The sequence below is a fragment of the Sus scrofa genome, chromosome 9 (genome assembly GCF_000003025.6).
Source record: "Sus scrofa isolate TJ Tabasco breed Duroc chromosome 9, Sscrofa11.1, whole genome shotgun sequence".
Taxonomy (NCBI): Eukaryota; Metazoa; Chordata; class Mammalia; order Artiodactyla; family Suidae; genus Sus; species Sus scrofa.
The window spans coordinates 39,775,496-39,790,641 of NC_010451.4; the positions used below are offsets into that span (position 1 = coordinate 39,775,496).

The following is a 15,146-nucleotide window of genomic DNA, read 5'->3' on the forward strand; positions in this document are numbered from 1 at the left end:
AGCCCGACCCACTTCTTTTCCAGGAGGGCGCTCACCTCCCTTTCTGCACCTGTTGACCTCTACAGTGTCCTGGAAACCCTCCTGTGGGAGTCTCTGTGACTCCTGTTGGTGGGAAGAATTTCTTAGGGGCACGACTTCCGGCCTGAAAAGGAAGTCGGCTTCCTTCTCCCCCAGATCCCTTCCTCCCCCTGCCCCCGTCACGCGAGGCTGCGGCGCACGGTATGGGTGTGTTTGTGTGTGTTTCTGTGGGGAGGGTGTTTGGAGGGAAGGTTACCGGGAGCTCCGCGGCCGCTGGGGGGCAGGGGTGCCGGTGACGAAGATGGGGGTATTTTCTGTGTCTTCCACTTGGAAGCCTCAATCCCCTCTTCAGCCACTCTAGGTACTTTTTGGGGCCCAGTCGAGGGGCGTCCCCGGCCAAAGCGTCCCCATCCTTTTGGGAAGGCGGAACCCAACCTCGGGGCCGTCCCAGAGGAGCGTGAGCGGGGAGTGCGCTAGCCAACTTGGCCGTCCGGATTCCGAGCCAGAGCAGCCTCCGGCCTCAGTCCGGAGAAAAATCTGCCTGTCGGCCTGGGCTGGGGAGAGGCGGCGGTGGCGAGGCCCACGGGTGAGGGCGGAATAACCGGTGGGAAGGCTGCGTTTTCACGAAGGACTCGGGTGAAGCTGCAGAGCTGCCTTTGAGCCCTGACTCCTTGGCTTCCTGGGTCGGAGGAGATCTTGTAATGGAGTGGTTCTTCGTCTCACACTAACAAGATGCCTGATTTCCTCAGGATCAAGGGGTGAGTGAGCGGTGGGGTGGTTGCACAAAGCCCTTGCTGGCTACACACGTGAATATCCCTGTCCTCTGTTTTTTGGAGGTTTCTGTCCAAAGTAGAATATAAGATACCCTTGAATGGAGAAATTTAGGGCATCTCGGCATTCGATGTTTTTAGACGTCAATTTTTGTTACTGTTGACATTTGTTTCGCTGACATTCTCAAATCTAGGTATTTACTTAATTGCAGACTAATTTTGGGATTCAAAAACTGGTTTCTAATCTAGACCTCGTTTGCCTTGGAATATGTGGCCTGGGGCAAGTTATAGCTTTAAGAGAATTTCACCTACGAAATAGGAATGAAGATACCTGCCTCATCTAAAACAATTACTTTGAGAATTAAATGATGTTCCTCAAAGCACTTAATTTGTGCAGTTTGAAAGAACTCCAGTGGTCATTACCTCCTTTCGTCCTCACATTGGTGTGGTCAGGTGTTTTCCCCTTTAGTGGTGAAGGAAAAACTATTCTGCACGACCTGTGACTTCAGTGATTTTCCCTTTAACTCATGCTTTATTAAAACACAGTAATAAAAATAAGGTAACATAGTGAATTATTATTAAAAGTTACTTATCGATTCATTTCAGATTGAAGAATGTCCCGAGTTCCCTTGGGGAAAGTCCTCCTGAGGAATGTCATCCGGCACACAGATGCTCACAATAAGGTGAGAGGTCCAACCTTGTGATTCCTCTTGCTTAATGAGGGCATACAGTGTGCCGTAAATTATTTTGGTACAGTTGGGAGATACATGATAAATCAAATAGAATTAGAATATAATTTGATAAGTATAATGGAGACATATACAAAGTGCTTTCATGCACTGAGGAAGGAATAATGAAATCTGCCTTGGGGAATTAGGAAAGGCTTCATAGAATGGGTGGTATTTGAGCTTCTGATATTTGAACTGGTTCTTGATGAGCAGGCTCTAGTGTACCAGGTGGAAAACATTATTCAGGGCAGAGGGAAAGTCATGCACTAGCATATACAAGGAGCGTAAAGAACTTGGGGCAAGAGATTGTATGTATCCAGAGAGAAGAGAAGGGGGACCAGGGGCGGGGGGGGGATGGCAGAAGATGAGGTCTGAGTGGTAAATTACAGTTAGATTTTGGTGCTTAGAGATTAGACTTTTTCCTCGAGGCAGAAAAGAAACCATCACATTTTTTGTGTTTGTTTTAATTTGTTATGAGAATTTTTTTTTAAAATGTCTTTTTCTTTTCTTTTTTTGTGTGTTTTTGCCATTTCTTGGGCCGCTCCCGCCACATATGGAGGTTCCCAGGCTAGGGGTTGAATCGGAGCTGTAGCTGCCTGCCTATGCCAGAGCTACAGCAAAGCGGGATCCAAGCTGTGTCTGCAACCTACACCACAGCTCACGGCAATGCCATATCCTTAACCCACTGAGCAAGGCCAGGGATCGAACTTGCAACCTCATGGTTGCTAGTCTGATTTGTTAACCAGTGAGACACGACAGGAACTCCATAAAAATGTCTTTTTCTTTTTACTGCCACAACTGTGCCATGTGGAATTTCCTGGGCTAGGGGTCAGATGGAGCTGCAGCTGCTGGCCTACGCTGCCATAGCAGCACTGGATCCTCAACCCACTGAACAAGGCCAGGGATCAAACTTTCATCCTCAGAGTTCCCGTTGTGGCTCTGATTAACGAATTCGACTGGGAACTATGAGGTTGCGGTTCGATCCCTGGCTTCACTCAGTGACTTAAGGATCTGGTGTTGCCATGAGCTGTGGTGTAGGTCGCAGACGTGGCTTGGATCCCAAGTTGCTGTGGCTGTGGCATAGGCTGGCAGCTGTAGCTCCGATTAGAGCCCCTAGCCTGGGAACCTCCATTTGCTGTGGGTGCAGCCCTAGAAAATACAAAAAAAAAAAAAAGAAAAAACCTTGCATCCTCATGGACACTATGTATGGTTCTTAAGCCACTGAGCCACAATGGGAACTTCTTTAATTTTTTAAAAAAATTTAAAAATTTAAGAAATTTTTAAAAGTATCATTGAGCTACAATGTTGTGTCAGTTTCTGATGTACATCAGTGTTCAGTTTTAGATAAGTGTATTCATATATATTCTTTGTCATATTATTTTCAATTATGGCTATTAAATATGTTAAATATAGTTCCCTGTGTAATATAGGAGGACCTTGTTGTTTATCTGTTTTATATATAGTAGTTTGTATATGCTAATCCCAGACTCCTAATTTAGCCTTTCCCCATTCCCTTTCTCCATTGCTAATCATAAGTTTGTTTTCTGAGGGAGTTCCCATTGTGCCGCAGTGGAAATGAATCCAAATAGGAACCCTAAGTTTGTTTTCTATGTCTGTGAGTCTGTTTCTGTTTTGTTAATAAGCTCATTTATGTCATATTTTAGATTCCACATATAAGTGATAGAGTATTTGTCTTTCTCTTTCTGACTTACTTTGCTTCGTATGATAATCTCTAGGTCCATCCATGTTGCTGCAAATGGCATTATTTCCTTCCTTTTTAATGGCTGAGTAGTTTTCCATTGTGTGTACATACCACAGCTTCTTTATTCATTCGTCAGTGGACATTTAGGTTGCTTCCATGTCCTGACTACTGTAAACAGTGCTGCTATGAACTTTGGGGTGCATGTATCTTTTTGAATTAGAGTTTTCTCCCAATATATGCCCAGGAGTGGAATTGCTGGATGACATTGTAACTCTATTTTTAGTTTTTAGACAACCCTCCATACTGTTTTTCGTAGTGGCTGACCATTTTACATTCCCAGAAATCATCAAATGTTTTTAAGCAGAGCTTGACATGGTCATATTTGTATTTTAGAAAGATGATTTGTTAGTTGGGTAGAGGGTAGATCAGATGGGGCGAAACAGTAGAGAGACCATTTAGGAGGCATTTGCAATGTTCTAGGTGAGAGAAAACAGTGACAGTAGGGATGAAGATGAGGAATTTAGGCAATAGAGTCCAAAAAACTTAATGATCGATTGGATGATAGTGATAATTAAGGGGTCAAATATAACCACCTTCTGTGACTGAGGGAATGATGATCATGCATTAATTGAGATGGGGGTCAAGAGAAAAGAGACAGGTATGTTGGAAGAAGTAATTAGTCTGATTCTGAACCTGTTGATGGTGAGGTGCTTACAAGCTGTCCAAACAGTTGGAAATTCATACTTAGAGGAAAGGAGAAAAGTTGAGGCTGGATTTAAAGGCTTGGGAATTACTCATATGTAGGAAGCGGTAGTGGTCATGAGAGTAGATGAGGTCACCTAGGAGAGCACATTCAGTGAAGCGACGGCCAAGGACCCTTGTTTGGTTTTCTTTGGTGAACTTTACAACTCCTAGTTTGATCATATGTTATTACCGTCATATCACTTGATACTTTGATTGTGAGTGAGGGTATAACTATTACCTAAGCAGTCTCTGTAATTGTGTTAAACCACTCATTAGATGATTGGCTTAGAGTTGAAAGCAGTGGCTTAAAAAGATAAATCTAGCACAGATATAATAATATTACAGGAGGACTTAGAAAACAAAATGATTTATTGCTCTTTGTTTTTTTTTTTTTTGTTTTTTAGGGCCACACCCGAGGCATATGGAGGTTCCCAGGCTAGGGGTCCAATCAGAGCTGCAGCTGCTGGCCTGCACTGTAGCTCACAGCAATGCTGGAGCCTTAACCCTCTGAACAAAGCCAGGGATCCAATCCGTAACCTTGTGGTTCCTAGTTGGATTTGTTTCTGCTGCACCACGACGGGAACTCCAAAATGATTTATTATTCTTTGGGCATCTATGCTCTGCTCAGATTTTATTTTGTTTTTCTTTATTTTTCCTTTTTATGGCCGCATCTGCAGCATATGGAAATTCCCAGGTAAGGGATTGAATAGGAACTGCAGCTGCCAGCCTATGCCACAGCTACAACTATGTGGGATCCAAGCTGCATCTGTGACCTCCACTGTTGCAGCATGTGGCAGTGCCAGATCCTTAACCCACTGAGTGAGGCCAGTGATCGAACCTGCAATCTCAGGGACACTCTGTCAGATTTTGAACCCTCTGAATCACAGTGGGAACTCCCTGTTTTGCTTTGTTTTTAACCAAAATTATTATGTTGTGAAAAGAGACTTAGCCTAGGAAGTTTAAAGACCTGTTCTTACTAGCTTTTTGACTTTGGTAAAAAAAAAATCTCTGAGCATTTGTTTCTTTTCAGTAAAATGTAATAATGGGACAGAACACGTAAATCAGCAATAATGGAAAAAATAAAAATCATTATAAAAATATAGTAATGGTACTTTGCTTTCTTCATAAGATTGCCTAAAGTTCAATAGAGATGATACAATTAAAATCGTAAAGCATTGTAGAAATGTGAAGGATTATCATTTGCTTATTGCAGCATAATTACAATTAAAAAGGTGATAAATATGTGTAGGGGTTAAAAAGCTCTTTTGTTGCTGTAGAATTCTACATATTTGAGATTTACTAAGTTGGATTGTTTAACCACTCAGGAGAAATCAGAATTTGTTTTCAAGGTACCTGATCAAAAAACAGCCTGTAATCCAATAATTAGTACAGACTGTATTTTCAGTTGCTTTGCTGTTCTGTAAAGTGTTATTTTTAGTAATTTTTATTTCTTTCCTTTAAAAAAAAAATCTAGATTCAGGAGGAATCAGATATGTGGAAAATAAGAGAACTGGAGAAACAGATGGAAGATGCTTACCGGGGCACCAAAAGAAAAATGTTACCCAGCAGTTCAAGGTGAAGTTGGAGTTCTGAGAACCAAAATAATTCTCATCTTATTCAGAATCATTAACCAGTAAAACATTGTGGTATGCTAAAGATAGATGAATTCAGTTCTGTGAGTCCTCAGGCCTTTCCTCTTTCATAAATCTAGAGTCAAACAAAGGTAGTGGCTACGGTGCATGTGGCCCCATTCTTCTTTGCAGTGGAGAACTTAAAAAATTCTGCCTTGAATAATTGTATACATTTAGCATTCTGTGGATTCTGACCTTACCTGGCGGCTTTTAACTTAAGATTTTCTGTGGGTCTCTTATGGTCACTTGGCTGATGATTCACCCCTCTCCCCCGTTAGTCTCATTTTCTCTCTCTCAGCCTTTTCTTTACTCCATCTACCTACTATCTTGGCCAAGTCACATGGCCTTTCATATTACCATCTTAATAATTTGAGTGTGAATGTGAAGGAATTATACAGGCTTGATTGTCTTACCTGTGAAGGTATAGGAATGTCTAAGTATTGGGAATATGTTCTGGACCTCATATGCCTGTTAATGTGAAGCTGTGTGTATGAAAAATGATAGTGGTAAGGCTGATTTCTAAAGTCACCCATGGAAATAGTTAATAGTGAAATATTTAAGGAGAGTGAGTGCCTAGGAAGTGTGTGGACTTTAGCGTGTGATTGGCTGTGTGTGAATGGCTTTGGATAAGAAAGTATTTAGGGTATCCATGGTAAAGAAGGCAGAGTCTCAACATAAATATCTTTTCAGTCTTTTCTCTCTGAAGTTGGTCCTTTGAGAATTTGGAAGCATTTAGTGCAGATGATTTGTTTTGTATTGGTTATTCACTTCCAAATAACATTGCCAGGAACAAAATATTTTTCTTTTGGAGTGGACTATTAATGCCTGTTAAAACATAATCTTTTTAGGAGCAGGTTTCTGATTGTCTCATTTGCCATTATATTCCCAGCAGCTGGAACAGTGCCTGGCAAATAGGAGGCCCTTAAACTTTGATAATCGATTAGGTGGCTTAGTGGCTGGGTAGTGGATGTTGTAAACACAGGCTAGATCAGGGCTTCTTAACTGTTTTTATACCCCAACATACTCATGGGGTCTGCCTTGCTTCTGTTGTTGCTGTGACCTAACTGTAGCGGGTTGCTGGTTTCTAAGAAAGGGAGTATATTTCAGAATCTCTAGGGCACTTTGAAGTTTTCCCAGCTGTTATTTTGCTCTGCTCCCTTCTTTGAGAATCAGTGAGTGAGGACCAGCATGCCACAGTCCAAAAGTTATTTCATTTATCACTGCAATAGGATGGGTAGTAATGACCATATTTTCGTTTGAACAACCATACAAATTAATAGGAACAGATCATGTTTAATTTTTTTTTTTTTTTTTTTTTTTTTTTTGCTTTTTAGGGCCTAACCCAAGGCATGTGGAAGTTCCCAGGCTAGGGGTAGAATGAGAGCCGTAGCCTCTGGCCTTTGCCACAGCTCCAGCAACTCGGGATCTGAGCTGCATCTGTGACCTACACCACAGCTTATGGCAATGCCGGATCCTTAACCCACTGAGCGAGGCCAGTGATCGAACCCACATCTTCATGGATTCCAGTCGGGTTTGTTACTGCTGAGCCACAACGGGAACTCACAGAAAAATTGTTTTTTTTTACCTTTAAGTATTAAGTTGTTTTGGTCTCCCCATAACTTGTTTAATGAGTTTTGTGTATGATATTCCATAAAGTAACCTCATAGATTGCTTCTAAAAATTCTCTTTTCTCTTATAGCCGGATGCGTAGTGATGGTTTTGATGAAGAAAGTCAAAGAGACTATTGGAGGCCAAAGAATGAAATTTCTGGGGTACTGGATGATGATTTTCTTAAGGCTAAATCCTGGAATAAGAAGCTGTATAATTATGAAGCTAACATGCCAGACAGGTTTGTGACTAAATTCTTGTCAACATTTAATGATATTTGGGCAGAGAATGTATATATATATATGTGTGTGTGTGTGTGTGTGTGTGTGTTTTTGTTTTTTTTTTTTGTCTTTTGTCCTTTTAGGGCTGCACCCACGGCATATGTAGGTTCACAGGCTAGGGGTCCAATGGTAGCTATTGCTGGCAGCCTGCGCCACAGCCACGGCAATGCTGGATCCTTAACCCACTGAGCAAGGCCAGGGATCGAACCCGCAACCTCATGGTTCTTAGTTGGATTCATTTCCACTGCGCCACGACAGGAACTCCGAGAATGTATACTTTTAAAAATTAATTTTCCCTGCAAAAACTTACACAGAAATGTTCATAGCGTAATTATTCATAATGGCCAAATAAGTGGAAATGCAGATGTCTATCAGCTGATGAATGGACAGACATGGTGTAGTATATGGAATGGTAATAGAGTGTTATTTGGCAGTAAAAGGAATGAAGTACTGATCCATGCTACAATATGGATGTACCTTGGAAACATGCTAGACGAAAAAAGCCAGACCCCAAAGGCCACTTATTATATGATTCTATGGAGATAGAAAGTAGATAGTGATTGCCATGGGCTACAGGAAGGGGAAGAATGGAGAGACTGCTAATAAATAGCAGTCTATTAGCTATTTTCTTTTCGGGGTGTTGAAAATGTTCTGAAATTAGATGATTGGTGATGGTCATGGCTGAATATTCTAAAAGCTACTGAATCATACAGTTTAAAAGGGTGTATTTTATGGTATATGAATTATATCTCAATAAAGTTATTTAAAAAAGTTGTCCTGGAGTTCCTGTCATGGCTCAGTGGTTAATGAACCTGACTAGTATCCATGAGGATGTGGGTTCAATCCCTGGCCTTGCTCAGTGGGTTAAGCATCCAGCATTGCTGTGAGCCGTGGTGTAGGTAACAGACGTGGCTCAGATCTGGTGTTGCTGTGGCTGTGGTGTAGGCTGGTAGCTACAGCTCCCATTTGACCCCTGGCTTGGGAACCTCCGTATGCTGTTAAGTGTGGCCCTAAAAAGATAAAAAAAAAAAAAATTTGTCCCAAGGTAGATAATAGCATTATGTTATGGAGTGTTTTTGGAGAAGTACTTCACAGATGAGGAGAGTCTTAAGATTTCTTCAGTGGTTCTTAAGGAAGAGAATGGCAGGTTCTCTTACAAATGGACCAAGGAATCCTTTGTTTCTGAAATGGCAGTGTACAGTACAGCAGATGTAACCAAATTACTGAGTTGTAAATGTGGCATTGGCTCTACCGTAACTCTTTTTCTTTGTGTCCGTGTATGTATGTATGCACTCTTAATTCTGTTTAATTTGTCTTGATTTTTTAAAAATGTATGCATTGCTTTAACAGTACATGTAACAAAATGTCACCTTACAGATGGGGTCACAGTGGATATAAAGAGTTATACCCTGAAGAATTTGAAACAGACAGGTAAGGCAGATAGGTTTATTGAAAAAAAAAAAATGCTGGAAAGTAGTACAAAGTCTGACCTATAAATTGACTTCCTGATTTTTACAAAGTATATGACATTTTGCCATTAAAAATATAACCAAAGAGTAGTTCCCATTGTGGTTCAGCGGTAACCCAACTAATATCCATGAGACCTGGGTTCAATCCCTGGCCTCGCTCAGTGGGTTAAGGAGCCAGTGTTACCATGAGCTGTGGTGAAGTTTACAGACACAGCTCAGATTCCGAGTTGCTGTGGCTGTGGCATAAGCTGGTGGCTACAGCTGTAATTCTATCTCTAGCCTGGGAACCTCCATATGCCACTTTGAGTGCAGCCCTAAAAAGACAAAAAACAAGCAAACAAACGAACAAATAAAAATGTAAGAGCAATTTAGTTGGGAGGCAGGACAAGTTGTATTTCGCCTCTCCCTGAATAGAATGTAGATTTATTTATTTATTAGTTTGTTTATTTTAAAGTGGCTTCATCACTGGCACTTGGAAGTTCCTGGGCCAGGGATTGAATTGCAGCCAGTGTGGGATTCTTTAACCTACTGCACTGGATTGGGCATCAAACCTATGCCTCACCAGTGACCCAAGCCTCTGAGGTTGGATTCTTAACCCACTGTGCCATGGCAGGAACTTTATATAGCATGTAGATCTTTTTTCTTTTTAGGGCAGCACCTTTGGCACATGAAGTTTCCGGTCTAGGGGTCTCATCAGAGCTGCAGCTGCCAGCTTCTGCCACAGCCACAGCAACCTGGAATCTGAGCCACATCTGCTGCCTACTCTGAAGCCCTTGGCAATGCCAGATCCTTAACCCACTGAGTGAGACCAGGAATTGAACCTGCATGCTCATGGATAATAGTCGGGTTCTTAACCCACTGAGCCATAATGGGAACTCCAGCATGTAGATTTTTATATGTAGTATTCCATATAGTAACTCAGTATGGCCGATTAAATGTTGTCTTCATTTTAAAGATAAGGAAACAAAAACTCAATGATAAAGTCTCATAGTAGCCTTAGGTCAAAGCTTTGATTTAAAATCAGGTGTTAACTTCAACTTCCCATCTAGAAAGCAGAAACTACATGTTTTATTTTCTATAGTAAAGCAGTTTTTTTTTTTTATTAGTAGTGATCAGCAAGATATTACCAATGGGAAAAAACCATCTCCCCAAGTAAAATCATCTACCCATGAATCTCACAAACATAAGAAGTCGAAGAAATCCCACAGAAAAAAGCAGAAAAAAAAGTCACACAAAAAACAGAAGAAAAGCAAAAAGGAAGCCACAGATATAACAGCAGATTCCTCAAGTGAGTTCTCAGAAGAAACTGGGGCTTCTAGTACCAAGAAAAGGAAACAACCACATAAGCGCAAGAAAAAATCCAGGAAAAAGTCTCTCAAGAAATCTGCTTTATTCTTAGAGGCAGAAAGTGACACTTCCCAGTCAGATGATTCTGCATCCAGCAGTTCGGAGGAAAGTGAGGAAAGAGACACTAAGAAAACCAAAAGGAAAAAGAGAGAGAAAAAAGTTCACATCCCTGTAGCTAACAGTGAAATTCAGGAGAGGACAAACAAACGCACAAATTGGAAAGTGGCTACAGATGAGAGGTCAGCGGAGAGTTCAGAGGATGACTAAATGAGAAAGAAACATTCTTTCGTTTCCTGTGTGACTCTGGATATTTACAGCTTTTAGACCTTAGGGCTTTGCCAGAGACTGTGTTGCTCAGCACAGGGGGCCCAAGGTCGCAGCTGTCCTGTGCCACCTCTGTACCTTCTGACAGACTTCTTGTCTTCTCTTTTGGCCTGTTAAACTTGATCCTTTTATTGTTAATAGGGAATGTTATTTTGTTATGAAGGTTTCTTGAAGAGATTATTTTTCGTGATTAATCACATTTAGGGTAGAGCGCATATGCAGGATATTAAAGGACCCAGAAAGCTGAATCCAGTTATGACCTGGGTATACCAGTTGGAATGTTGAATTTGGGGAAAGCAGGGGCTGGGGTCAAGAGATGGATTGGAACTAGTACTGTATAGAATGGTAAGGGAACATCGTGTTGCTCTCATCTGTTTATATAGCAGGTGCCACAACTTGACTTTGTCTTCAGCCTTGGTGCTTTGATCTTTCTGTATTTTGGCCTGTCAGGTGTGGCCCAAGTTTACTTAATGAGGAAGTGAGCATAAGAACAAACATTCATGGTTAACATCCATACAGAGCTGTTATTTGTAGACACTAAGGTTTTTTGTTGTCAAACATCCCTGCTGGACAGGGTCTGTGAGTACACTGAATATACCCTTAAACATGGTAATTGGATAGTAAAAGGTTTTCTTAGTTCCAATGTTGTTTATTGCCTAAATGGACTTAGGTTCAAAATTATTTCTTCAGTTGTCTTAGGCAAGTTCTAACCAAGTAGGGAAGAATTAGGCATCAGTCGTGCTGTCTAGTAGTGCTCTGAACAGGATTCAGGGCAGCAACTGCTATTTAATTTTGTCTCCCTTATTCATTTCTTACCTGTTAATGAACTTTAGGTTTTCCCTGAAACTAGGTTCAATCAGTTTCAAAATGAAATAGGCTTCTCAGGGACATATCCATTTCTTCCTAGTCTGCCTTTGGATTAAAGCACCAAGCAGAGAACTTACTTCCCTTTGCTGTATACTGTGATCCCTACTATGTTAATTCTTAAGAAGCCAAAATATTACTAGAAGGCTGGCAGAATACAAGTGAATGTTTTCATAATGGAGTATCAAGTAACATTGTTTTTTCCTGGTTATCACTTCATGGGAGGAGTTTCAAAGTTTAAAAACAGTAGACTTTTTGTTCTTGGTTCTGCCACTCATTGGTTGGTTATGAGGTCTGAAGGTAAGTCAACCTCCCTGACCTTCCCCATGAGTAATAGACAAATACTTGATGTTAGCATGATAGGGTAAGACACCAGCAACAGAATATAACTGATAGCATTTCATGAAATGATATTTTGTAGTTCTGAACTATTAAATTTATTCTCTTTACAGAACAGATTTCTAATAAAATACTTAGTCATAAAATACATGGTTGGCCAGAGGTTCCCTACCCCCTTGATTATAAGCAGGTGCTACCTTTTGGGATATTTATTTGAAACATTAATACTTCAGTAATCAATACTCAATTGTTGATATTCTATGGTGTTATATTTTTGGGATTAGCAGGGGCTCAAGGAGGGAAGAACAGTCTGTAATTACTACCTCTTAAACCTGAAGCAATTGTTTTGTTATTAGAGCAAGTGAGATCTTTGTGGAAAGGAGTTTTCAGCATGGGTTTTGTTTTTTAGCATGGTTTCTGTGCTATAAAAGTAGTGATTCTCTGCACAGACTCAGGAAGATGGGCCAGTAGAACAAAGGCATCTCTTGGAAGTTGGTTGTTGGGTCTTGACCTTCCCTTCCTCTCACACTAGCAGGCCTCTTTCCCAGTGAATACACATCTTGTCTGTTTTTTGCCCCTCCCCCGCCCCCATTTACCTTTTCTTGGTCATGTATAAGCAATAAAGCTGTTTTCTGTTCCTCACCTTTCTCAACCCCATATTTTCTTCCTTTCCTTAGGCTAAGGATTTGATGGTTCTTCTAGTCCCCTTAAATATGGCTTAGGGTGGCTCTTCAAAACGTAAGCTCTCCCATTTGCACTACTGGCCTTGGAACATAGTTATTTCTAGTGTTCCTGCCAATCAGATCTATGTATTAAATCCTAAAATGAGATTAAAAAAAAAAAGTTGGAGAACTCACATTTATTGAATAACTTGTTGTGATACAAGGTGGAATTTCTGAATTCCAAATAAATAAATCTCACTTTTTGAACATTCGATCTGTTACTTTTTAGCACCAACAGGCTTGGTAATAGCCTGAAGTTGACAAAAGGTTGACAGTCTTTCCCCACTGGTTCTTCAATCTGCTTAAAAATAAGTCCTTTGCTGCTTCTGTCATTCTCTCAGGGGATGGCCTACTGCCCTCCTTTCTGTACAATCTGGGCAAACCGACTGGTGATAGCAAGAGTGGTGTCAATGAAGCGGTCCACGCAGCTAGAGAGACAATTTTCAGTGCGAGAGTCTAGGCGATTCCCCGGCTTCTCCACACATTTATCCCAACATAGCTCCATGAAGTGATGCACCTAAGAAGAAAGAATAACAGTAACCACTGGGGTCTGCAGACAGGCCAAACTGCTAATTTTCTAATTTCATCTTCTGTCACCCGATTAAATCATTCTTTCTTTCCTCACTTCCTAATTTGTCACCAGTATGGTCCAGATCCTCATCCCTACATTGCAACAATCCTTTTACCCTCTCCTTTTCTATTTTTCTCCTCCTTGGTAATTAAAGAAGTATTTTCCATTAAGTCACTCCAGTATTGGCCAAATGCATCAATTTCTGTCAGCCACTCAGGGCATATTATTTAACCCCACTCCATACTGATGGGGGTCCACACACATACTCAACATTACTCTTCATACTGCCGGAATGCCCTCCCTAAAGATTTTTTAAATTTTCTAATTGTATCCAGTCCCCATTTGCAAAATTTCAGGCAGGATCAATATCTTTTATATATATACGTCTTTAAAATTTTAGGGTGGTCTTTTTTAGGGCTGAACCCGTGGCACATGGACGTTCCCAGGCTAGGGGTCTAATTGGAGCTGTAGCTGCCAGCCTACACCAGAGCCACAACAACATGGCATCTGAGCCATGTCTGCAACCTACATCACAGCTCATGGCCACGCCAGATCCTCAACCCACTGAGCAAGGCCAGGGATAGAACCCGCAACCTCATGGTTCCTAGTCGGATTCATTAACCACTGAGCCACTATAGGAACTCCACCTTTTATATTCTTAAACTAGCCCCAGTGAAAAATGGTGAAGTATGGAACCAATTAACTCTCCCAAACCACTGCACCTATCTCATTCCAAAACTATTTCTAGTAGTTACTATTTTTTTTTTTTTTTTTACGTGGAGGTGGGGTGGGGGCTCATGGACATATTTGAGAATCCGATAAAGGTTATGGATCTAATCTACGGAAAAATGCACAAACAGGCACAGAACATGTGTGCATGTTCACAATGTTCACGACCCAGACTTTTTTTGCCACTCCTGCGACATACGGAAGCTCTCCTGGGCCAGGAATCGAACCCGAGTCACAACCGAATCCCTAACCGCTAGGCCACCAGGGACAGCCAGGAGCCAGAGATTTCTAACGAGGGTTCTCACTACTACCGTGAACCCTCCCCTTCCCACCACCCCACTCCTCCCCAAAAAGAGGAATAACAATTTACAGAGGGCCATTTAACTATTTTGGGAGGCTGGGAACTAAACATTCAGTCAATCCCTTCTGCGGTCCTAAAAGACGACTTTCACCTCCATTTAAGAGGCGCGGTTAACTAACTGAACCAAAGCCATGCAGCCAGTAAAGGACCACGCCAGGGTCTGAAACATGCCTAAGGGGCTACAAAGCTCTGGTTCTAAATAGTCTAGAGTGACGACTTCAGAGCCCACCTTTTTCTAATAATTCTCTACTGCTTCGTTTTCAAATTCATTACGGCATATGAGCCTCACCATCAACAGTGAGGCAGCCGGCGACTGCGAAATCAAGTCCTACGGTGGATGAGTGTTTTGTCTACGGGCACGGGCCCTGTAAAGAGCAGACAGGATTATAACCCGAATCTTCCGAATGCCAGCCTAGATAGACCGCGTCCAAACTAAGCTCCCGTGTACTTGCCTCGCCGGAAATTTTCTTCCCCCCACGCTAGGTGTGCTTAGCGGGCAACTGAACACTATGGGTCACCAGTGGCAGGATTGACTCGTTACTTTGGTGAAGGAAACCCGGCGCTGCAAGGACGGAGCCTCGGGCGGCCGCTTCGCGCCGCCAGCGTTCGGAACTCCGCGGGTGCCGGGGACCTGACCTGACCCGCCTTCCTTCTCACACTGGTTCCCGTCCCCAAACCTGTGCAGTGAACTGCGCCTTCTGCTGTTCGGCCGCCACCAGGCGCTGCAACTCGGCCTCGTCCGCCTCACCCAGCTCCGCCATCTTCCGCGTCAGCCTCGCGACCTTTCGTCGGATCTGTGTGCGCCGGTGCAGCGGGCGCGTGCCGACCCCCGACTTCCGGTTCATCGGCGCTTTTCTTTTCTTTGGTCGTTTTCTTTTGTCGTCACTGGGTGGATGTTGTCGTGTGACTGCTTCCGGGTTGCGGGATGACCTTGAGCC

The 15,146-nt window shown here is 42.2% G+C and overlaps 2 protein-coding genes across 5 annotated transcripts; one reads left to right on the forward strand and one right to left on the reverse strand.

The window, feature by feature from the left end:
• C9H11orf57 (chromosome 9 C11orf57 homolog) lies at positions 84-12,467 on the forward strand. 4 transcript variants are annotated; one of them, XM_005667331.3, is made up of 7 exons: positions 137-219; positions 768-776; positions 1,395-1,471; positions 5,437-5,537; positions 7,293-7,442; positions 8,860-8,913; positions 10,058-12,465. In XM_005667331.3, the coding sequence occupies exons 3-7, from the start codon at positions 1,403-1,405 to the stop codon at positions 10,563-10,565; spliced, it is 882 nt and encodes a 293-aa protein (XP_005667388.1). In that variant the 5' UTR covers positions 137-219; positions 768-776; positions 1,395-1,402; the 3' UTR covers positions 10,566-12,465. The 4 variants fall into 4 exon arrangements, with proteins under 4 accessions (XP_003129895.1, XP_020918440.1, XP_005667388.1 ...); XM_003129847.6 differs by lacking the exon at positions 768-776 and having other exon boundaries at positions 84-219; positions 10,058-12,467; XM_021062781.1 differs by lacking the exon at positions 768-776 and having other exon boundaries at positions 84-219; positions 10,061-12,467.
• TIMM8B (translocase of inner mitochondrial membrane 8 homolog B) lies at positions 12,669-15,068 on the reverse strand. Its single transcript, XM_003129849.5, has 2 exons — positions 14,886-15,068; positions 12,669-13,064 (listed from the first exon to the last, which is right to left on the reverse strand). Exons 1-2 carry the CDS (start codon positions 15,051-15,053, stop codon positions 12,897-12,899), a joined length of 336 nt encoding a protein of 111 aa, XP_003129897.3. The 5' UTR covers positions 15,054-15,068; the 3' UTR covers positions 12,669-12,896.